General features: G+C 32.2%; 1 protein-coding gene across 1 annotated transcript in view; it reads left to right on the top strand.

Moving 5' to 3' along the window:
- AIMP3 (aaRS-interacting multifunctional protein 3) overlaps positions 1-22,369 on the top strand; it is a 34,729-nt gene extending 12,360 nt beyond the window's left edge. Inside the window, exons 2-6 of the mRNA XM_076473752.1 lie at positions 1,274-1,370; positions 10,833-10,936; positions 12,235-12,330; positions 16,208-16,267; positions 22,168-22,369. Coding sequence (XP_076329867.1) covers positions 1,274-1,370; positions 10,833-10,936; positions 12,235-12,330; positions 16,208-16,267; positions 22,168-22,251 — 441 coding nt within the window. The 3' untranslated portion in view covers positions 22,252-22,369. The remainder of the gene's footprint in view (positions 1-1,273; positions 1,371-10,832; positions 10,937-12,234; positions 12,331-16,207; positions 16,268-22,167) is intronic.
- Positions 22,370-25,467: the final 3,098 nt, after the last annotated feature.

The following is a 25,467-nucleotide window of genomic DNA, read 5'->3' on the forward strand; positions in this document are numbered from 1 at the left end:
GAAATTAATACTTTTGAATGTCACAGTGTGATTTAATTGCTTAATCAATATAATTGTTTACCCATCAACACAGCAGCTGTATCTATTAATATCATTTAATCAATTAATTAAAATAAGGATTAAATAGATTGCCATGAAAATAATTAGTTAATTGTAATGTTTCTGATTGTTACTGTTTTTAAATATTCTGACAGTCAATTAATTCAAATTATGATTAACTTGATTGTTATGAAATTAATGTAATTTGTTTCACTTAATTTTTGTTTATGTGTCTTTCATAAATAACATAATAATGCTATAATGTAACAGGTATTTTCTGATAAAGCTTCACTATTGAGAATGTTTGGATGAATGGCAAAAAACAAATTTTTACTTTAATAAAATTATCTGATATAGTTTTGCTAAAAACTTGGATTTGTCCCTATCTATAAGCACTAATTTGTGTGAGATATAAAACTTATAATAATTTAAACTTATTAACTGGGTTCTTAATATATGTAACTTTTACTCAATGACTTACTTTTCATTTGGCTTTTAGACTCAGTTTTAATGTTTTATTTATACAAATGAATGGGAAATCTGAAATAAAATTATCTAAAGTTGTACAAGCCATTGGCAGTCATACAGGGTTAGCAGGTTGTGCAGTGCATACAAAATCACAAGCTCTGGGGGGCCCACCATGCCTTTATCCAGTTAACTTTAAAAGGTTTGCTAACAAACTTAGAAGAGCAAAGTTTTCATAAAGATTGTGATGTCAGCAACCAACAATTAATGTTCTGCAAGTAATCCTTTGAAAATGCTCTTTTCTGGCTCCATAACCATGTTATCCTCTATAAGTATCTACAACTAAGTACAGCTGGTGGTGGTAGAGACTACAACATTACAGGAGTGAATTTTCAAAAATTATACCCAGTTTCATATAGAAAAAATAGTACTATAATACAGCAATTAGGTACTAGTGCTGGAGCTAAACTAAACATTTTTTTCATATTTTACTTTTGGTTATGAATACAGGGAGAATTATCTTTCAGATAACACCTTGTTTAGTGGCATAACCACTGTAGCTACTCAGTGATCCTACACAGATACAGATTCATATCTATTATAATAGTAATTAGCTGTTCAGTCATATATGTTTATGCTTATATTGTTAATAAACTTACATGTAATTTATTCATTTATTAATGTTAGAGTTTTTGTGTGAAAAATATATGAAAGGTAAGTATGTAATCTGATAGTACTAAGCAGCTTTGTTCATTTTTGTTACATTTAGAGACCTTGTGTGGAAATATCAACTGGAAAACAACTGTGTGGTCTGGTCTCCATTTCCAAATATTTAACAAATAAAGGTCATCACCATAATCTTCTAGGTAATTATTTTTGACAACCATCATTTTACATTAAAAATATATTAAATTATTTATTATAAAAATTATGTATAACTTCTATCAAAAGATGTACTAGAAATCTAGAGTAAATCATTAACAATAACAAATTTTTATTATTAGTAACAGGCAAATCACAGAAGGAATCTGTTACCCTTTTACCTTTGATTATCAGTTGGATATCTTCATTGTTATTGATATTTTTTACCTTCAGTCCAAGAATGATAATGTTTGGCATATCTAGTGAATTACTTGGAAGTGAAGTGGTAATGTCACATGTGAAACTTCACGTACCATGCTTATCATATTTAGCCAATAAAGTGATTACTATTTAAGACATTTAATGTTATATATTAAATCTGTTTGAGACTGCATATAAATACATACTGAATTAATTAATTTTAATAGTGTAAATGACTACAGTTCAGCAGTTCTCCCTCCTATGTACATCTGTCATAATATGATTTTCTGTGTATGTCACAAACTTTGAACTCCTCCCACCCCACACACGTGTGTTAAACGTATTGTACCAGACTATAAAAGCTCATCATTGGACTGTAGCTTTTTACCACATCCTCCACATATAGTAATCTTCCAGAACACTAGTATTCGAACAAAGTCTCATTCTTTTCTTGTTATTGCTTGTTTTCAGATCTGTTTGTTTTTAAGAATTTTCAAATTTTCTGTACTTATTAGTTTAAAATGATATTGAATCCAGTACTCCTGAACCCCTGCTTCTGTTATTTCAGCTGATCTTCCTCTTCTGTGAAATATTTTTACTTCTAATTCCCTATTCCTGATGGGGATCAGATAGTTCCACTTTTATCCATCACTGCTTGAATTCCACAGACATGTCTTATGTGGTCTTTCTCTTTTTAGTTATATTTTCTAGAATCTTGGCTCTCTTTTGCATGAGTTTTGTTCACTTAAACATGTCTTTCAGTTTGGAGTTTTTTCCCTTCTGTTTTGCTTTCTCTTTTTCCATTTACTTGTCATCATCTCTTTCTCACCCTCTTTGTTTCATTATCATTCTTAATCCTTTTCATTATGACACTATCATCTTTAATGAGGCAACTTGCACATGCCTCTTTTCCACCTTGCCCTTGGTTTTATTCCATTTTATCTGAGCTAACTTGTTTTCTTTAATCTTGGCTCATTTGTCATCAAGTTATCTTACGTCTGACATATGTCTCCCTTACTTTTCTCTAAAGGACAACTGTCCTACACCATTTTTTTGTGATATGTTTTTTTGAGGGTATTATGCTTTTGTATCTTGAGCTGATGCAGTTAGCCAGTCATTAATATTTCCTACTTGATCCAACTTTGGTTTCTCTCTGGTTCCAATTTTTTCTCCATTTTAATTGGATATTTTCCCTGGTTATGGATAAATTGACTAAACGTCAACCACAATTTCTCCACATCCATTTGATCTGCCTACCTTTTACTTCTTTTATGTACTCGTAGTGGTAAAACATTTGGTTCTTTTTTTAGCCTTTTCTTTTGAGTTGGCTATGGCTTCATTTTCTTTTTAATTGAGTCTGATTGGCTTTTACTTGGTTACATTCTTAAGGCTTATTCTTCCACCACTATATGGAAATATGACCTCTACTTGTCTTATCCAGTATAGTTTTCTCTACTGTGACCTTTCTTACCCTTTGAAAGTTGTTTTTTTATGAATTGTCTGGTTCATCTCTTTAATTTAGTCTCAACCCTCCACCCTTTATCTCATGCACTTGGGGGGAAGGCTTTCCCACTTCTTATGCAGTGCAGGCTCTACCTAGTTCTTTATTGAGAAGACATGGAGCTTTTGGTAACAAGGCTATCATATCTCTTTCATTTTCTTCGTGAATAGATGTGTTTCTTTTGGAGATACCCTCTTCTCTTGAACTCCTTGTTCATCTTGAATGTGTCCCCTTGAGTGATTTTGAGCTTGCCAGTGTAGGTATATAAAGAGATTCACTGTATTTTTTTTTTCTTTTGAGGTCTTGGAGGCTCATTGTACCCCACATGACCCTGAATGTACTTTTTCTCCCATTTCAAATAATTGCTTATACTTGAATCTGTTTGGAGCCCTATGAAGCTCAGGCATAAGTCTTGAGAAATTCACAAATACTATATCCATAGTGAGTACAGCATAGGTGGACATTGTGTTTCATTAGTGTCTTTGCTCAGTTGGGGAGCACTTATGAATGATTGAACCTTTCCTGACATATTGCCCTTTGAGAAGAAATTTCTCTATTTCTAGATCCTCAAGAAGGTGGCTGCTTTACAGGCAGGTTTATCTTTATTTTGTCATCTAGTCTTGTTGTGATTTATTCAGACACCTCCTCTGTTGTTTCTCCCTCACCCCTGACAGGGATCTCTGTTTTATTGGCTCTAGATATTCTCTATTGGGCCTTTGACCACCACATTCAGTTATTGGCCTATTATTTCTTGGGAGCTTAGGCTCTGGTGGTGGATTGACTATTGCATCCAGGCCTGGAGCATTTCCAGTGGGTGATTTCTCCATCCTTTGGTGTTGTCAGTAGATATGCTTGCACTGCAGGAGTCCTAACATCACTGTCTATCCACTCATTTAGTATCTAATTCTAGACTCTCCAGCTCTGAAAGAGGAGGCTTTGTTTCTTGTGTGGTTCATCCTCCTTTTCTATGCTTTAGCCAGATTGTGTACCCTTCTTGGTTACCCCCCACTGGAACAGAGGTAATTCGTTGTATTTACAAGCTAAAATCAGGGTTTGGATTCCTCTCAGTAGATGCAGCAGATAACTCAATGTGTCTTTTCTATAAGCAAAATATACATTCTTCTTGCTTATGAGAGCTATCACTGTCACTTGTTTTGGCCTCCTCCTGCACTGTTTACCACAGTGGCAGGTTAATCTTTTTCCATAACTGCTTCTTCCTTTCCAAATTTGGGGTGACATCGTAAGGTAAATGTTTTTCATTCCATTATCTTTCTTTGTTGTTTGGTAATTCCGATTCATGCTGTTATCTTTGATCTGTTTGGATCTACTATAATGTGTAGGCAAATAATGCTAATATAAAGGATCCAAACTAGTTATGTAAACTAACTAGTATAACTCCCAACTATTACCCAACTGTGCTACTAATTAGTGCCTTATCATCAAAACGGGGGCTGGAATACCAACTTCAAGAGGTAAGTTTATTTAATTTACTTACTTTCAAGTGGTAATACCTTATTAATGTTTTTATTATTATTTTTCTTCTTTTTTACTTTGAAGAGCTCTTACCTCCCCACAACTCTCCTAATTTCTATTCCTTTGATTATTTTATTACATAATTATTCTTCATGGGAGATTGGTGAACAGAGTTTAAGATGAATAGATGATGTGTACCTACTGCAATGTGGGTCCTACTTCCACAGTCACCTCCAAAATCTAGGATATCCCACATAATAGCCTGTACCTTAAGGATCCCTTTGATTAGTGCAACATTTGTGATTTTTGTTTGGGTTTGTTTTTAATCAGAACAAATTATATATATAAATGTATATTGTTAGAGTTTACTCCTTTTGCTAAGGTGCTCCTCCTCTCTTCCATTTTATGGATGTTCATTCTCAGTGGGTCCTATATTGGTTGGAATTGGTCTAGTTAAGTAAGTTATCATATGTATGTGGCCAGTATCTCTCCTCCTGCCATGGAACAGATGACAAATAACCACTGCCATCAGGTGTTTGACTAGAGATGCACCCCAGGTTTGTGGTCCCTCTTTCTACCATCTGGAGGATGTTGGTTCTTGGCAGGTCTGGTGTTGCTTGTAACTGAATCCAGCACATCTCCTCCTATATGTGTATAAGAAGACATCCTCCTTCTACTGTGAGCTGAAAATACCATACCCATTGCAATCAGGTTTTGGATGAGAATTGTTATCCTGTTGGGGCTTTCTTCTTTCCTACAATCTGCTTGATTTCATTTCCCAGCAGATCTGGTGTTGGAAATGTGTACGAGTGGAGACAAATTTTGATATAGAAGTGTCTATTCTCTACCAATTCTTGTTTCAAGATAACAAGATAGGTGACTCTCCACATACCACAGATCTGATGTAACATTTCAGCCAGTGCTGATGAGATCGAACTACCATCTTGGTCTGTCGTGCTGTGGCCACTCAACACCCATGGTCCCATTCATCAGTCATGTATATTGTGGGATTCTTTTCACCTTTTATATTTGAGACACAGTCATAAAAAAGTGCCTCTCAAGCTTAATTCCTGTAAGTGGTGAGGAAACCTCCACCTCTTACCTCATTTTCTCATAAAGCATTCTTTGTGAGACAAACCTTTAGAACAAATGTCTCCCTTTTTATTCAGAAAAGATTTGAGGGGCTTCATGCCTATCCAAAGTCAGTCAAGAGCCTATGTTCTGTGAACATCCTGTTGGAAATATTTACACCAACTCACAGTGAAATCCTCCTGAATTCAAAAGCCATTGGGGATATACCTGTTGATGTTAATCCCCATGCTACTCTGAATTTATCCTGAGTAGTGATTGTTGAGATAGATTTGAAAGAAAACATTCTTGAGTCGGAGATCCTTGCTGGTTAATCTAACAAAGGAGTTTCTGCAGTGTGATGTATCTCCACTCCGTAAAGAAGGAATTATGATGCTCACCAGTGTTCTTATATATTGACATTTTCATTGCCACATCCACCTCCCTATGTCAAGGTAGGTTACCTGAACTGTAAGATACAGCCATATATTCACAACCCTTTCAGATGTTTTCAGTTTCAGTTGTAAGATCATTAGAAGGCATTTTGTTGTGGTTCTGTAACATGTTCTCGTTGTGACAAATTGAACTTTCACTGTGGGTAATTATAGTGTGTCCCACTCCTCTTACTATTGATGTTGCCCTGAGGAGGTGTAGGAGAAAGAGGTACAGCATTTAAAAATGGTTAACAACATTTCTTATCTGGAGGCTTGAAAGTTGCCATCCCTGACTCCATCACAGACATACACTGCTGTACTATAATACACTAATGAAGTGAGGTGTAGAAAGTGCTTTCTATACTTTTCTAGAGCCTTTCTCACACCATATGAAGTCTTTTGACCTTAATGAATTATTGAGTTGACAAGTCAACTTCTGCTCCTGTCTTTGTCCAAAATATTCTTTTCATTAACTGCCGAGACCCATATTCCTTGGTTTTGAGATGCGGAATGCCCTTATTCACTAGAACCTATGTTTACTAACAAAGATCTGCCCACTCATCCCATAGCAGGATTGATGAAGGTCAGTAGACCTGTTTTGAATAAAGAAGGATGGTGTGGTCACATACAGAAGGGTTTTACACCCAGTTCTTCTCCACATAGGTAAAATTGGCTATTTCAATACAGTTGAAATGTCAAGATTCCCATTTTAATCTGAGTAACATTAAGGCCTGACTGAATCCTATGTGATACCCTCTGGCACTTTCTGAAGGGAGACAATCTAGGTGTTTTTTGCATTGGCCCCTCCACCTTATCAATTTGGGATTCTATCTTCCTGTGTGAATTAAGTATCTCTTTGGAATTTACCATTTTTACTTTTCCTAAAAATCCATTTCCAACAGATACCTCTCACACACTTTCCACCCTTCCTTCCCATTTCTGGTGCAACTTAATATTCCTTGCCTCATCATAGAATGAAGATCACATGGCAAAGGCATAGAGGGAGCTAGTGTTTAGGGAGACTGTATTGCCTTCTTGTTGTTGGACATTTTTTCATAATAACATCATTATGCAGTAGTTGAAGTACAAGGAACTTTATGAGTTCAGATAAGAGTTACCTAAAGGCAAATGGCCTGAAAATCTCTATAAAGCAGACACCCATCTGTGTGAAAAGGTATCTATCAGAAATGCATTTTTCAAATAAGGAAAATGTCACCATCTATCAAATGGTGTATTATATTATATAATTTTCTGCACAAATGATTGCCTAGAAAGAATCCTGAAGTTCACCTTTCTACTTTAGGGGTTATAACAGTGACTAGCATTTTCTATGAGCTTCAGGTGCAGGTAACCAGTAATGGAATTCTCTGCTGTCATGTGGTCAGAATATCAGTTGTAACAGGGTTCACCCTTTCTTTCAAGACTTTGCCATGGGTCCTACTGAAACTGATGAGGACTTTGTTCATCTTTATATATGTAAAACGGCTCGTTTGGGTTGAGAAAATATTTTATGTAGAGGAGCAAACAACATTTCGACCTTCTTCGATATAATTCAGTCTTTTTGGTTTTTCTGTCTCAAGTTTCTTTCATTGTTTTTTTTCCCCTTGTTTTCCATTATTACATGTGTTATTTTACCTGATATTTGGGTTATTGTAGTTCTATTAATCTCATACTTCTGCAAGAAGATTAGCTTGTTGCCCCCCACCCTCACCCTGAGGACTTTGGGGCAGTTTGCCCTTCATTACCTACCATCAGGTAAACTATACGTTTTTTGATCAGCAGTTGTTTGGTTTCTTTTCATCTGGCATCTATCTTCCTTACAATGGCTCTCAGAGGATATCCTAAGGAATTTTTGCTGATACTCATCATGTTTTCCACATTAGGCCATAAATCATCCTCCACTCTAGCCTTAAATATAAGGTTTTTTTGTTGTTGGGACCTTCTAGGTAGAGCTTCAGTTTTGACATGGGTCTTTTTACACTCCATATATCTTAATGTCATATCTTTTACCTTATCTGAGACTTCATATATTTGATTCAGTCTCTGGCAATATCAAGCCGTACACTTCCTTTCCTTCCTCCTCACTTCTCTGGTGCTTACACCTTCTGCCAAACTTTGTAGTAAAGGTTCAGTAGAGGAGTGTAGAGCATACTGTGTTACTATTAGTTAATAGATGATGCATGATGATTTACCTGAGATACAGGTTGGAATATACTAATTCCAAGGTTTGCACAAAGAGGGCACTACTGAATGAGAATAGCTAATATTGTGAAAGGAGGTAGGTACTTATCAGAGATACATTTTTAATATTGTAAAATTATAACCCCTTATTGAACAAATAAATGTGTAAAATTTATTTAGGAGGTTTTAGAGATGATGAAACTGAAATCTAACAGTTTTTTGGATGAAGAAAAATATTTTTCTTCAACCTCCTAAATAAATTTTACACATTTTGTTTACAAAATACTTAATATTTAGATAACTGCAAAATTTTGTGAAGATACATAAAACATTAGAAGTCATAAAATAGAAACTCTAAAGGTCAATTTGGGGCCACAAACTTGGTCAAATTGACTGTGCCTATAGCAAGGGAGTTAATAATTGTTGTTTTTGTATAATGACTTCATGTAATGTTCCCATCTGTGTAACAACACATGAATTTTTTTATACATGTTTATGGCTATATGAGGGCTGTTCAAAAAAATACGCGGACTGTTTGAATTGCGCAGCTCCAGTTGGTTCCAGGGGAATCCGCTTGGTGTCGCTAGGTTCGCACAGATCAGCTGATTACGACGCCATTTCCCAAAAAGAAGATATCTTCATTTGTGTATTAGCTACGCGGTTTTAAGTGAAGTGCGATTTTTTCATTTGGTGGATTTCAGAATGAATGACCTGAAGGAACAACGACTTGCTGTGAAATTTTGTGTTAAACTTGGAAAATCTGCGACTGAAACTTTTGCTATGCTCAATACGGCTTACGGTAATGTTGCTATGAAGCGTACGGCATGTTTCAAGTGGCATGAACGTTTTAAGGATGGTCGACAGTCCATTGAAGATGATGAGTGTCCTGGACGTCCTTCCACGTCAACTGACGACCCACACGTCGACAAAATCAACACCCTGGTGCGGGCAAATTGACATCTGACTGTCAAGGAGCTTGCTGAAGAGTGTGGGATATCAGTTGGATCTTGTTACAAGATTTTGACCGAAAAATTGAAGATGCACCGCATTGCTGCGAAATTCAGCCCTCAGAACTCGTGAGTTTTTGGCCAAACACTCGATCACTGTTCTTCCCCACCACCCTACTCACCTGACCTTGCTCCTTGTGATTTTTTCTTGTTTCCCAAACTCAAAAGACCCTTGAAAGGAAGAAGATTTGAGACGATTCCCGAGATTAAGGCAAATGCAACGAAGGAGCTGGAGGACATTACAAAAGAAGCATACCAGGACTGTTTCAACAAGTGGAAACACCGTTGGGATAAGTGTGTGCATTGGGGAGGAGAGTACTTTGAAGGGGTCCCAGACCTGTAACTTCTAAATAAAGTACATTTTGTTTTATGACATCAGACTGCATATTTTTTGAACAGACCTCGTATATATATAACCCCATTGCATGTCACATAAAATAATAACTTACAACAGACTTCTTCCATTTTCTACTAAAATTACTTCATAACAGTCTCTGGCTATTTTATGAAGCTATTTCTCAGTAACTGCAGTCTATGAAAATGATGCTTTCTACATGCAGTGAAACTTGTTTTTCTTTCAATGCCATTACAAATATCCAACAATGGATTTTTTGTTATCAACAGTAATGTTTTTGCTTTTGCTACAGTATATATCATTACACATACACAGTGATGAAATACAACTCCCTCAGTGCCTACAGATAGGTAATACACAAATTCAGATACACTGAAAAATGTTTATTACAGAGTATGCTGTATTTTCTGTAGATCTGTTGCCACTCAGCTAGATCAAGTGGGTAATTGTCATGAAATGTCTTTTCAGAAGAATCACTCAGTAGCTCAGTAAAAAAAAGTTACAAAGCCCTTGCAACTATAATTGAGTGATAATAATATGGAAAAAAAATCATGTAAAGATTTAATAATATCTGGTATGTTGTTCATCACAGAATGCATGACACAGTCTATCATGTGGACTTAGAATACCATGCACTTTATATGATCAAGGATTGGTTTATTACTCTAGTTTTTCACCATGTCATATGAATAATTCTTTCATTTACTGTATTTGCCTGGATATAATGCTCATCCAATTTTGAAAGGTTAAATTGAAGAAAAATTTTCTTGCACATCAGTTGTGCAAAATGTATTGAATAGTTTCTAAATACAGTAAGTAACTTAAAATGTATTAAATACTTTTTGAAATCTTTTAGTGAATTTTTGTCACTTGTACAAAATTTATTGAAAGTTTATATGTGATAATACATCCATCCCATCCATTGCATTGGATATGCAACACATTTTAAACCTTTAATGATATTTTAATGATTTTTCAGTTGTAGCTTGCAGTAAAATACCTGACTAAACTGAATGTATGTGGACTTAGGTGCAATCAGAATTTCAGGAGGTATTTGGAGGCAAAAAATGTGTGTTATATTCAGGCAAATATGGTTATTGTTTTTTGTTTGTTCATATTTTATTTATGTCATATTATATCACTCTTAAATATAAATATAGTTGCAGATTATTTCTAAGTAATAAAAGGCTGTATGTTTATTTTTTTTCCAAAAATACTTTATCACTGCTTTTTTGCTTATCATTTAGGTAAAAATATTGAAGAGTCCTCCTTGATTAATCAGTGGCTGGAATACAGAACAGTGTATATTAATGAACTTCACCAAAAGAGTGATATAGTAAAAGTGTTAGAGGTGAGGAAGAAAAATTGTTTGGAATTTTCTTACTTGTGTTAATATGTAATAACTTACAAAGGTTTTCCATTCATGTATTTTTAATGTTTTATTATAGAAGTTATTGGTTTTCAAGTGAATAAATATTTTAAGTCATATGTGGTAAGTTAAACATCCACATACTTTCATATTATTCCGCTTTTTATTTATTTATAGAAGGTTTGAATGTTTTGGAATACACTTATTTGACCTTCAGCAAAATCTAAAAATAATGTTACTATGATTCTTGTTAACTAATATTGTAATATCATTAATCACAAATTTACTTGTATATTCAGTAAAGTGGTAAATGGAAGGAAAATAGACTATATGTTACACATATATCGTGATCTACAAGTTGCAAGCGAGAACCATATCTATTTTTAACAAACAGTAGAGATTCAAATGGTTAAAGTTCTTAAGAGTAAAGTGGTCTTATGATGTGAGCAAACTTTCTTTAATGTAAATTTCATGGTCTGAAAATCTTGTAGCAATGATAGGAAAATTGTTAAACAAAACACTGTGACCTGTGGTTTCAACATATGAATGAATAGGTGGGTTTAAGAATTGGATGGCTAGTTCTAGTTCATATTCTTGAATATTCACAGACTAGTTTTCAAATAGTGCTTTGTTTGTTGAAAAGTATGAAAAAACCTACATTTCTATGCATGATTGTATAAAAACCAATCAGAAAGTGCCTCACCAGTTTAAATCTATAAAAGTACAGGCAATGCCCAGTATTAGTAGTGGTAGTGTGGATTCAGGGCTAAAATACTGTATGTATAGAAATCAGAGTTGCAGCTTCTGAAGGATACTTTTAGTAAAAAATTATGACAAGACATCAAGTTTCAGTAGCAGCTGTATGCAACACATTGAAAAGAGTCAGAGAATGGGAGAGTCATTTGTCAGTGGCCACTTTTGAAATATCAACTGAGAAATGGTGTATGTGAAAAAAAATGACTACTCTGTGTATATATGAATATTTTTTTGTTTTCAATTTCATAAGTGTAATTATTAAAGAATTTACTGAAAATATGTATCCTATAATGGCAAGCTTTGTGTGTTTGTGTATACACACACATATATGTATAGCTATGAAATAGGCTGTATATTTTCAACTTTTAAGTTGGTGCTGAGAATTTGTAAACACTAAATAACTTGTTTTTAATAAATGTATATGCATTCTATATCGTCTTTATTCTTGTGAAATGTTTGTCATGCATTACCATTACTTGGATTTCATTTAATATTTATAAAATACTTGTACTATTTATTTATAGGATCTGGACTCAGTTCTTCAAAAGAAGATGTATTTTGTAGGTAATAGGTGGACTCTTGCTGACATTATTCTCTACTATTGTCTTCACAGAATCTTTGTATGTATCTTTTTCATTAATAAGAATAATATGATTAACAATATTATTTTATAGTCATATAATACCTCATATTTTGATTTTAGTGAATGTTTTTTCTTGCATCATAATAATGTATGTTATTTGAGTTTTTATTGAAGCTTCAAATGTTTTTTCATAGTTTTCTTATATATTTGAGTTTTTAGTGTTTATTAAATAAAATGTGTATTTATATTAATATCTTTTGTTAAAATATTTCTCAAAAAGATTTGTAACAAACATATGTAAAGTAGTTGTACTTTTGAACATATATGGTGTTAAACTTAACTCATTGACTGTTGATTTGCCATATAGGGTAGAAATTGCCTTGTCAATTGAATGCAAATAAATTGCTTTTCACAGCTTAATGCTAAATAATTTTCATGCACATTTAAAGCAGCTGCAGGCAAAGGGTTGATTGCTTTAGTGAGATGATAAGGAAATGATAAAACAATATAATATTTAATATTACAATACAATATTTAATTCTAATATTAAGCTTAACAATGTAGCCAATAGGTTACTAATATTTAGTGTTAATTATTTGTTCTTAAACAGGTGTTAAGTGGTTACAGTTTGTAAGGTTTGATTGGGACAAGGAATGATTTTTATTTGGGACTGGAATGTTCTGTTTCATTTTAGTTCATTACTTTTTTTATTTGATGATGGTATTAAGCATCCAAAAAAATTCTGGAATTGGATTTGGTGGTGACAGAAAATTTCTTTAGTAACAGGTAGCATAAACAATAGAAGTAACAGGTGTATACCAACTAGTTTTTTTCTGTGTCATAGTGAATGGTGTCTTAGTTTGAAATTCTTGAGTAGATGCAGAAAGAGGCACTACTGGCTTAGTCTTTGCATTTACCAGTTCATTTTCCAAGTGTTTTATTGTGTTCTTTTCTACCTTCATGATCTTCCTGTTACATCTTTCTATACTTCACAAAATTATTGTTAGTATTTTGTTGATATATTTATGTATTTCTTCAGTCTTACTGCTTTCATCTCTCTGTACATCTCTAGTAATTTTGTGGACCATGTCTTTAATGTGATTTATTTTTAATCTTGATTGTTCTTTAAATATCACATTGTTTTCCCATAACTCTTCATTTTCCATGTCAGTGTGTTTCAGCATTTTGCTTTTTCAAAATAATTAATTGTTGGTTCACTTTGCACTAGATATTCCTTTATACAAAATAATGACAAAGTTTATACCCATGATAATTTTATTGCCCTCTTTATTCATATCCTTTTTTAAAATTGAAGATGTACATAAAGAATCCCAATTTCTTGAGTGTTTAAATGTAGTTGTGTGCATTTTGTTTATCACCATAAGACTGACTGATTCCATGTAGTTGTGTTCATATAATAGCATAAACCCAATTTAAAGAACTATTTATGTAAATTACATTAACCCTCAATCTATGAATGCCTTTTTCTGCATGCCATAAGGTTTTTAGTGACAATAAGTATAGCACAGAAACATGGCCATAATTCATGTCTCAATAGTATATTAGTTTCAAATTATTAATTGTATGAGGCAATATTGTAAAAAAATCCTGAGTTTCCCTAATGTGAGAATTGTGACATTTTCTCTTTAGGTATCTCCTTTTCTCTAATTTATTTACTACCCCTTCAAGTGGTAAAAGTTACTCATATTAATATCATTATTACTCAGACAAAGCATCATTTTCATAGATTTTAATCTTATTTATACAAAACCATCAAATAGAAAATCAAACTTCTCTTGCCACACTCACCTATCACATCCTTTTGTTCAGAAATTGTCAGTAGTTTTCTCTGACATTTAATACTGATACCCAATAAAAAAATAAGATGTTCATCTATCAAATTACATATTATATTACATTGTTTTCTTTACAGAGAATTGTGATTTTGCTTCCAGTACCAGCTTCATTTCCACTGGAAATGAATCAGCTAGTGTAGATGAATTTGTAATGGTTTATATTACATAAATAGAAAGTCATAAAAATTGTGATAGTTATGAGAGAAAAACCTTTTTTGAATGTTATTATTCTATGTTTTTTGGTGCATTATTTAATTACATAAAAAAAATATTTAGTGGAGTACTACCACTAGAATAGAAAAGAAGGGTTAAGTATCATTGACAGTCAACAGCAAAAAAAAAGGCTCAGGTAAGCACATTATTTATTATTATAAAAGTAAGAAACTTTCTAGGTTAACTAAGGTTAGATTAGGTAAAATGAGTGACAGTATGATAAAGACTTTCCACAAGGTATGCAGTTTGCAAGTAGCTTGTGTGCAATATATTTCAATAGTGTATTGTGAGCTACACGTTTGCCTAGTGATTTACATCTTATTCTGGCATGGATAATAGTTTGATACAGTTCAAAGGGCAATAAAACAATAAAATGTAAGTATAAACAAATAATATATTGTTACAATTTTAAAGCAATTTAGGATGAGCAAATGCAGCTGGATGTTGCAATATGAAATCATTCTAGAAAGAGAAGAAAAGGGTAATTTAGACTGATTTAAATTTCGTTTTTTGGCAGTTACAAGGTCAGTCAAATTGACCAACCTTGTAATAGAGTTAGGTTGGAGAAAATAATAGGTAAAATACAAAATTTTATTAAAAATTTGAAGTTTTCTCAAGAGGTTTAGGAGGTTATACAAGTCAACTTTTGAGAAATGGTATTTTAGACAAAGAAAAGTATTTTTAATCTAAATGTGGAAATCACTTTGCATTCAAAATAGTAAAAATACATATATACATATATATTAAAAAAAGTCAAATTTTACCAATTGTTTTTTGTGGCTTAGGCCACAACATATTGTTAGGATTCATGGGCAATGTTAGTGGGAAAACCATAGTTAGCTACTTGTTGGAGCAAAAGATGACACCATTCTGATACAGATTGACTATAAAGGACTTCAAAACTGTTACTGAAATATATTGTAACAAGTTCTGTCATTGTATCAGTTATTATGGATTATTCGGCACACAAAATAAGGCAAAGTCCAATTCGTGCCACAATAACAAATTAACTTATTTCTTCCTTAACATTTACTACAGGCTACATTCACTCATAAACAGTTGTTGGTCTATGTTCATAAACAATAATTGCACCTCCAACAGAATTTCTTTACTAATCAGCTGAGTAACTTTATAGACTAGAAACCCTGAATATAATTATCATTTAATACTTTCTCCAAATTCTCTTTCACTACTTAAATGAACATTTCATTGAACTCTTAAATGAGCAAACTGACTGCTTACTTGTATTTATAACTAATGCACTGACATAGATCTTAGTTTAATTTACTAGATCTTGACATCATCATGTCTTCTTGGTCTGCTTTTATGAAAGTGATTATTAATACCATGTGTCCTCCAGCTAACATTTAAATTAAAAGTAGTTTCACTTATGTAATTTATAAGAACATGTTTAATGTTACTAAGAGCCAGGGCACTTTGGGCTACAAATAAGATAAATATGTGATGTGAGTGGTAGGTACATATTTAAAACACATTTTGCTTCCACACTGTAACAATTAATTCATGTTGTGAATCATTTGCATTCTTATGATGCTGCAGTTAGTTTTCAAGGGTTATACAGAAATCCTATGATTTATTTTTACTTTTCAACAAATATATACTATTACAATTATGTCAAGAGAAACACCCAACAGTTTTAAAAACCTCATCATCAACCTACAGAGTATTTTAAAAAAGTATGAAAAATATCTTAATATTTTCTACATAATTATTTGTGCAGCTTTGTTAGTTAGGAACTTAAGTTTTAAGTTAAAAATTTTGTTCACACACAACTCTGAATCTAGAATAGCTTACCTGATGAGATATGTGTTTTAACATTCTCAGGTGCGTTTGACATTCCAAGAAAAAGAAAAATATTTACATTTATCTCGTTGGTTTAATCAGGTAAGTAAGACATTATAGCTGTTCCCATTAAAAAAAATAATAATAAAGAGGGGAGGGGTAGAGGTTTGTTGAGTGGATATATTTTTCTTTGAAAATAGCAGTTGTACCACATCTAGCATTTTATAGTTTTTTTCTTATGGTTTACAACCAGTGTTGCTAAATGAAAATCTTATTTTTTTGGTAGATAAAAAAATTGATCTTTATGTCATGCAGACACAAACTATCATGTAAGTTATTTATTTCAAGTATCAAAATATTTAAAAATAAAGTACACAGTTAAAATAAGTAGGAAAGAAATATTTTCTTCCTTTGTTGCTAATTTAGCACTTATTTTAATTAATAAAATATTTTAGATGTTCTCTATTAATTTTGTTGTTGGGTAGAAGCAATGAAGTCATACATGTACTTTTTCTTTCTTTTTTTTCATTTTCCTTGAAAATGTTGAGAGATCAAAGAACATTTTCTAAGTGTAAAATAAAAAAACATTGAAGTTACCAAATTGAAATTTAAGAGTGTATTATCTCAAAATTTATCAACTTTAATATTGTTTTTGTTGCACTTGTGAAAAGAATCAACAAATAGTACACAAAATTAAAAGTACTACACAATTAGAAACATTTCTGTAATGTTGATTCTACATGTTTTGACATTTACCATGCAGTTGGTCAAGTGGATATTTCCACATGAAAAAACAAAGAAATTTATGGTGAGATATTTTTAATTAAATGAAAGTGTTTGTTTTGCATGCAGTTATCAAAAAATGTCTGTGTTGCATATGTGTACTTGCCTGTGAAAGTTTATAAAATAATAAATAAATAACATACAGCATTAAAACTGATAAACAGTTAAAAACATTACTAAAATGTGGACTCTACATTTTTAACTTTTACCGTGTTATCATCAGAAGTGAAATTGCAAGACATAAGTTTCATATTTATTTTTCTTAACTAGATCATGCAACCTGCATGCAAGTTTACATTTCTGTATAAATCTCAAAAGAGGCCTTTTCACATTCTTACACAGATATCTGTTATACCTTCACCTCTATTTAATAATTCATGATATTTTTGAAACTGTTTTTTTCTAAATGTTTGTGGATATCATTGGCTCTAACCCTTTGGCTGAGCCAACATAATGTTTTAGTGTTTTTTGTACATGTTTTTTGGTGAGAAATAAAAGGAAGAAGGTTATTCCAAAATTTTACAATAAAAATGTAACATCAAAGGACAAAACATGAACAATAGGTATTAAACATTATGATTCAACAGAAAAGAAGTGTCCTTGACAAACAGGGAAAGGAGATGTACCTACTATGTTTATAAGCAGCAAAGAAACAATATAGAACCTGTAGAATACAGATAAATATGAGTGTAAATTATGTCAAAAATTCAAGAAATCAAGAAATAAAAAGAAAGATGAAAATTGATTACATTAAATTGTATAATTTATCTCCAAGTTATAAAAAGTATGATAGGAATCCCAGGATAATAAATAAGTCAGATGTAGCCCATAATAATAATAATTGGCTTGAAGTACTGAATAAAGCTTTATAATTTGCTTGTAAACTTTCAAGCTTAAAGAAGGAAGAATTAATAATAGATATATAAATTAATTTGGATAAAATGTTAAATGATAACTCTGAAAATATAATTAAAATGAAGAAAAGTTTTAGATCAATGGTATGCAATATAGGTACATCATCAAGTACACAGTTTAGAAGTATTCTTGTTTGAGAAATGAAAATAAATATTCAGTTAAAAATACTTTACAATTTGTAGAAACAACCAGAATCGTAAAGTTGAATAAGGAAGAGTTATTAGTGTCATTTGATGTAGCATTATTATTTATAAAAGTTTTACTCAAAGATACAATTAAGTGTTTTGAAAATAAAACTTAAGCAGTTGAAACTATAGATATAATTAATCTAACAAAGGTGTGTGTAAATAATTAATATTTTTCAAAATAATAATGTTTTTTATAAACAAAATGAAAGGTTAATAATAGTATTCCCACCTTCATGATGTGACTTGTATATGAATGCATTTGAAACAAAATCTGTAAATGGTGCAGTATGCAACCTGACATGTGGATAAGGTACATAGATGACATATTCTTGGTGTGGAGGTATGATAATAAGTCATTAACAGAGTTTTTAAGCTTTATAAATAGCGTAGAACTTTTTATACAGTTTACTTCCAAAATGGAACGACTTCCTCTTACTGTATCCCAAGCTATCTTGACCTTCATTTGCCCTTTAAGCCTTGCTAATATTTTCAAGAGTACACCAATCTTTTATACCATTATACTTATTGCATCATTGCAGCAACATCTGCTAATCATGAGACTACCTTCCAAAAACTATATGGTGCCACCTTGACATTGTAGCAAAATGCAATCTTTACTTTATCAGTTAGCATTTTAGTGTATGTGCTTTATCTCATTTTCCATGTGAATACACAATTTTGATTGTGCTTGGTCACTAGTTGATATCAGTTTCAACTTTTGTTCAATTCAAGTTTTGAATTATTGTGTTTGATTTCCATTGTTTCTACTTGTTTGTATTTGAAATGTTATACTTTGTTCACATGAAATCAAGATTTAATATGGTGGAGGATAATTTTCCAGGTATAATTAGACAGTGATTCTAACACTAGTCCTCTGGTCTCACAATCAACAATATCTGCTAGGGTGGCACAGGCTTTAGTTAGCAGGGATTCCATGTCTTATGTTCAGCCAGCAGGTTTTGTCCTTTCAATTTACAATTTTTGTGCAGGGATCCCCTGCTTATAGGGCTAAAGAAGGTCAGGATAGTTTAGAGTGAGAAGAGGTAAGTACCTACTGAAAATACATTTTCAGTGTCAGAAAATGTTAAGTCATGAAATTCAGAAAATAACAGTTTGCTTTTCATAGATATGTTCGTAAAATGGAATTTAGAAACCTGTATTTATTTGAAACATTTCTATATTCTTATACCAGCATACCAGACTTGCATTCATAGAATTTTGAATATATACAAAACAAAATGGCTTACAAAATAAGTTGTTACTGCTGAAACATACAGCAGTTGAAAAAGGATTTAACCCAGCTAAACAGAGCAATTAAGAAATGCACTAAGGTGGTAATAATAAATCAAGGTATTGCCTTTAACTTGAGATGATAAATTAAAAAAGAATGTTTAGTGTTGCTACATGTTCAGAATTTAACTTTTAGTCTATCATGGTGCCATGTGCTAAGGAGTTAACTTCTAGTTTATTCAAAGTGTTTAAAAATACAATAAATGTTACCTTCTATTTAAACCAATGAATAAGATGAAAAAAGTTTTAGATAATACTAAAGATAATATGTAGTTTATGGAAAAAGCTGGAATTTGTAAACTTGAAAGTGTTTATATTGGATAGACAAGACTTAATTGTAAAGAGATGTGTTAAAAATGAAAGGACCAAAAATGTGGCCGTAGCAGAATATGTAAAAAAAAATAGTAATATTGTCTCAACCAAAGTGTATTAGAGCCAATAATGTCTACAAATCTTTAGGAATAACAAGGTTTAAAAAGGATCATGAATTATTAAGTAGATACAAAGGTCCAGTAAATGTCTGTGCAAGAATATGCCATGACATCCTCTGAGATTTATAAATATAAATGTTCACACAGGTCACAGGTATTTCATGTAATACCTAGGTATATAGTATGCATTGTTTTAAACGAAACTACAAGAAATTAAATGCGAAAAGCAGATGGTGTCGAAAATGCTCGATTTTGTCCACTTGACATTCAATTTGATGAGCTGAAAATGAAAGCAAAAATTACAGACATATGAAAATCAAACACACCATCTATTAGAGCAAAAAATTATCTAACAAATGACATGAAATATTTTGCGAAAGCGTTTCATTTATGAATATATTTTGTTAACTTGAAAAAACGCTCACGAATTATTCCTCAACCCAATAGTTAAGAAGAAATAAATATGACACTTATGCCTTGCAAGTTCACTTCTGATGATGACCCGGTAAAAGTTTAAAATGTAGAGTCCACATTTTAGTAATGTTTTTAACTGTTTGTCAGTTTTAATGCTGTATGTTATTTATTTATTATTTCATGAACTTTCATATGCCTTTATATATGCCCATCAGCACATATAAATGTTTTCCATAATTGCATGCAAAACAGACACTTTTATACAATTAAAAATATCTCAACATATATTTCTTTTTCTCATTTGGAAATGTCCACTTAACCAACTGTTTCCAGTGCTAATACTGATTTTTTTTAAGATAAATTGTGAAGCATCTGGTATTGTTCCATAAAATTCATGTAAAGGTGAATTTGAAACAATGGTTAATCTGAAGATGACCTAAGAAAGTTGAAACGTTGTTCTGTACTTTATATATAGTATGTCACTAGTGAACATGGGTATTAGGGGTGCCTTTATATTATCAGTTTTCCTTACATTTTTTTTAATATCTTACAGCCTTTGCATTATTTTTTGACATTATAAATATACCTGACCAATAATATATTGCAAGTAGTCTTTTTGATAATGTGATATACTTACACTGTTAAAGTTAAATTTCACTCTTATGAGTCAGCTTGTGCTTTATTTTATTTAAAAATATGTAACTAGCTATAAAGAATAAAGATAATGAGCTTGAATTATCCATCATTATACAAAGTCAGATAAGAAGTTGTGTGTCTGTGGATAGCTTGAATTATCCATCATTATACAAAGTCAGATAAGAAGTTGTGTGTCTGTGGATAGCTTGAATTATCCATCATTATACAAAGTCAGATAAGAAGTTGTGTGTCTGTGGATAGCTTGAATTATCCATCATTATACAAAGTCAGATAAGAAGTTGTGTGTCTGTGGATAGCTTGAATTATCCATCATTATACAAAGTCAGATAAGAAGTTGTGTGTCTGTGGATAGCTTGAATTATCCATCATTTACAAAGTCAGATAAGAAGTTGTGTGTCTGTGGATAGCTTGAATTATCCATCATTATACAAAGTCAGATAAGAAGTTGTGTGTCTGTGGATAGCTTGAATTATCCATCATTATACAAAGTCAGATAAGAAGTTGTGTGTCTGTGGATAGCTTGAATTATCCATCATTATACAAAGTCAGATAAGAAGTTGTGTGTCTGTGGATAGCTTGAATTATCCATCATTATACAAAGTCAGATAAGAAGTTGTGTGTCTGTGGATAGCTTGAATTATCCATCATTATACAAAGTCAGATAAGAAGTTGTGTGTCTGTGGATAGCTTGAATTATCCATCATTTACAAAGTCAGATAAGAAGTTGTGTGTCTGTGGATAGCTTGAATTATCCATCATTATACAAAGTCAGATAAGAAGTTGTGTGTCTGTGGATAGCTTGAATTATCCATCATTATACAAAGTCAGATAAGAAGTTGTGTGTCTGTGGATAGCTTGAATTATCCATCATTATACAAAGTCAGATAAGAAGTTGTGTGTCTGTGGATAGCTTGAATTATCCATCATTATACAAAGTCAGATAAGAAGTTGTGTGTCTGTGGATAGCTTGAATTATCCATCATTATACAAAGTCAGATAAGAAGTTGTGTGTCTGTGGATTCTTCTGTGGAAGTATTTCTTTAACCATCATATAACTCATGAAGTGTGTAAAAATTAACTGCCTTTTCATAATGAACACATTACACTGAGTCATTAAATCAAACAACCTTACACTACGTATAGTTTACATGGTGAGATTTACTGATGTAAGTTTACTGTAACCTCCTTTATGCAAATTAATAGTTTTACCCATTGGGGCAGGATTTAAAAGAAGTTGTAGTCCTTTTTTTTATAGGAGCCAGTTTTATCAAAACACTCCCAAATATATCTTGAGTTTGTTCAGAATTATCTATACGTTTTTCAGGTCCAACATGTTCCTGAAGTAAGACAGACCTTACCAATGGTGGTGTTTAGTAAAAGTAGGTTATACAAGACCTCTGCACTTTAGCTTTGCTTCCAAACATGCCGTGTTTCCACTGAGTTGGAAGATTAATAAGGAACACTTCAGTTCTGTATGATATAAGCTGTGATTTAAGTATGCAAAATAAAATGTGTTATAAACTTGATTTTTTTGTCTTTGAAATATTTTTAGTTGAACATTTCATAACAATGACAGTAAGTTACCTAATATCATATGTTAAAACAGTATTATAAGAACTTTATATTAATATAAATATATCACTACAGAGTTAGTACACATGCCTCTGTATTATGACTGACATTAGACAGCGAGAATCCCAGATTGTCTGAAGCACTTCAGTTTAAAACACAGTAAGACTGATGTGGAAACCTTCTACACTTATTAGAAAGTTAAATATCCACAAATGTTTGAACTATACTGAGATCATCTCTCACTCAAGTGTTGTGTAGCTGTATCCATGAAGAATAATTTGTTCAGAACCTTGAATACCACATTTAATTCACCTTACACTCTCAGAACCCAAGTAATTTGAATACGTAATTAGTATCTTGCATCTGTTAATAATATATTATGAATGTAATCAAGCTGAATCACATTAGTGAAAGTAGCATTAACAATGATGTATAGTTTTGTACAGTTGAAAACTGCTAGATTTTAATCTATATAATTTAGATAATGAATGTACTTGCATTAATAAACTTTAGTGACTGTTAACTTTCATGCAATTTGGCATTAGATTACAGGAGGAAGTTCTAGATAATTGGAACTGAAATGTATTCAAAGAACCCTAAGACTTTGTTCCAAACTCCAAATAAGTAAATCAATATTTCTTGCATGACCAGCAGAAAAGGTGGTAAGAATATTTACTTTTATAACACTGCAAGTTGTCAGTAAGTATTTCTGTGTATTTTATATACATTGTATGAATCTCTTCCTTTTTAGTTGAGTTGAACCATTGCAGAACCTTTACTTTTCACAGTACTTTATATTTACTGGTTGGAAAACTACTACTTCAGGTGTGATTAAAATTCTAGACTTGTGTCTCCATTATAGATAAAAGTTTAAATGATTAACACTTTTGGGCCTGATCATTGATCAGTTACTCCAAGTCAGAGTATGATAATGGAGAAATGCCCTAGAGTTTCTTACCATACACCTTAACTAGCAAGTATAATTTAAAAGTATGATCACTTTCTACCAGATATAAACTTTACAAATACATCTAAAACAGTAATGTGAAAAAAATCAAACTAATAATACTTTTGTTAGTAAACTCAGTGGTAGTGATCTGCTGGATTGTATGTAACCCAGTTCTGGGAGTAAATTGTTTTGTTTTATCAAGTCGAACATCCTGGAACTTACAAGGTATGAAAAGTAGTCTTGTTTAATGAATTGACACACACAAAAAGCTTAAATAAAATAACTATAAAGCACAAAAACACTACCTGATTCTTGATATATATTTTTGTGAATGTATAGTGCTCGCTTAATTTAATGATTGTAATGGTCGATATATATATATATGTATACATATTACATGTGTGTGTGTGTATTGTTGCCTATAGGTCAGATGCACTGATCTCTATTCTGAACTGAACTGTTAAGCAGTAACCATAGTGTTGGCCCCTAAATTGTTGAGTGTAACTAATTACAAGGATATCCAAATGATGGTTGAATGATTTATAATATTCATTCTTACAGTGTTGATTATTTAAATTTTTATGGTGTTCCTTGTCTCTTTACTATGTTCATTTTAATTTATATATGTATAGTGTTTTTGGTGTTTAAAACTAACTATGAAAAGAAACTAGCTATATAAACTACAAAACTACTAGTTTTTAGAATTAAGATTGTGAAAATAAAGTGTATTAATTGACAATATTATATTAGTGTAAATTGATTTCATTGTTTGGGGCTGCTATATTATTAACAGAAAGGTAACAGATTTCAGAAGAAGATGATTTATTAACAGAAAGGTAACAGATTTCAGAAGAAGATGATTTATTAACAGAAAGGTAACAGATTTCAGAAGAAGATGATGATAAGGGCAAGGAATACATCAGGTCATCATCTAACCGACTTTCAGAACTAAAAGTGATTTAATTGTAACGAGCATGTTGTGTTGAGCAACAGATTTCACCCATTGGCTTTCTCAGATGAGGAACTATTGGAGGTATAAAACAAAAGGGACATAGAAAGGCATGAACCACACTTAAAGAAGTTATAGATAATTTCTCAACAAGGCATGTTGATAAGATAATCTGTGAGGTAAATGGGAGAAAAGAATTAGATTATGCTAATTAGGGGCATGGATGTAGGATATAATTAACAGAGCAAGAAATATGATAAAAGGGACTAGCAGTAAATGCAATTTTTGTTGTGCATTTAGGAGTTCATGATCTTGGGAAAAGTAGGTCAGAGGAGCTAATTGATATTTACAGTAGGTTGATAAAGGCTTTCGAAGAAAATGACTGTAACTTAATTGTGGTATGGATACTGCCCAGAATTAATTGTGATGATAAATTTATAAATACATTGCTAGGGCTGAATGCTAGCTTAGTTTGTTTCGTTTTGAATTTTCCATAAAGCTACTCCAGGGCTATCTGCACTAGTCACACCTAATTTAGCAGTGTAAGGCTAGAGGGAAGGCAGCTTGTCATCACCACCCACCACTAACTCTTGGGCATCTCTTTTATCAACAAGTAGTGGGATTGACCATCACATTATAACACTCCCATGGGTGAAATGGCGAGCATGTTTGGTGTGATGGGGATTCGAACCCACGACCCTCAAATTACGAGTCGAGTGCCTTAATCACCTGGCCATGTCAAGCTGCTAGCTTAGATTAATATGTAAAATTGGACAGATTTATTGTATGGAATTGTGCTATCAGTTCAATAGGATTAGGGATCCTTTTGAAATGGATGGTTTACATTTAAAAGAAACAGGGGCTGGCTTGTTTGCAAAGACTATTAACTCGGCTGTAAAGGAAGTTTTAAACTAGGAAGAAACAGCAATGAAGGCCAGGATAAACTATTTGCAAAAAATACAAGAGCCAGAGAAAAGTTTGTCACAGTATTGAAGTAGTTCCAAAGGTAGGATTAATTGTTACTATTGTAATACTAGAAGTGAAAACAATAAAATAGTTTACTTTAGAGCACTAGTAGGAATGAAGGATACCTGTTCTAAATATAGTGCAGTTCTCCTACTTGGGTGCCAGTCTTCTACTGATGTTATATGCAG

The sequence above is a fragment of the Tachypleus tridentatus genome, chromosome 12, assembly GCF_004210375.1.
Source record: "Tachypleus tridentatus isolate NWPU-2018 chromosome 12, ASM421037v1, whole genome shotgun sequence".
NCBI classification, from domain to species: Eukaryota; Metazoa; Arthropoda; class Merostomata; order Xiphosura; family Limulidae; genus Tachypleus; species Tachypleus tridentatus.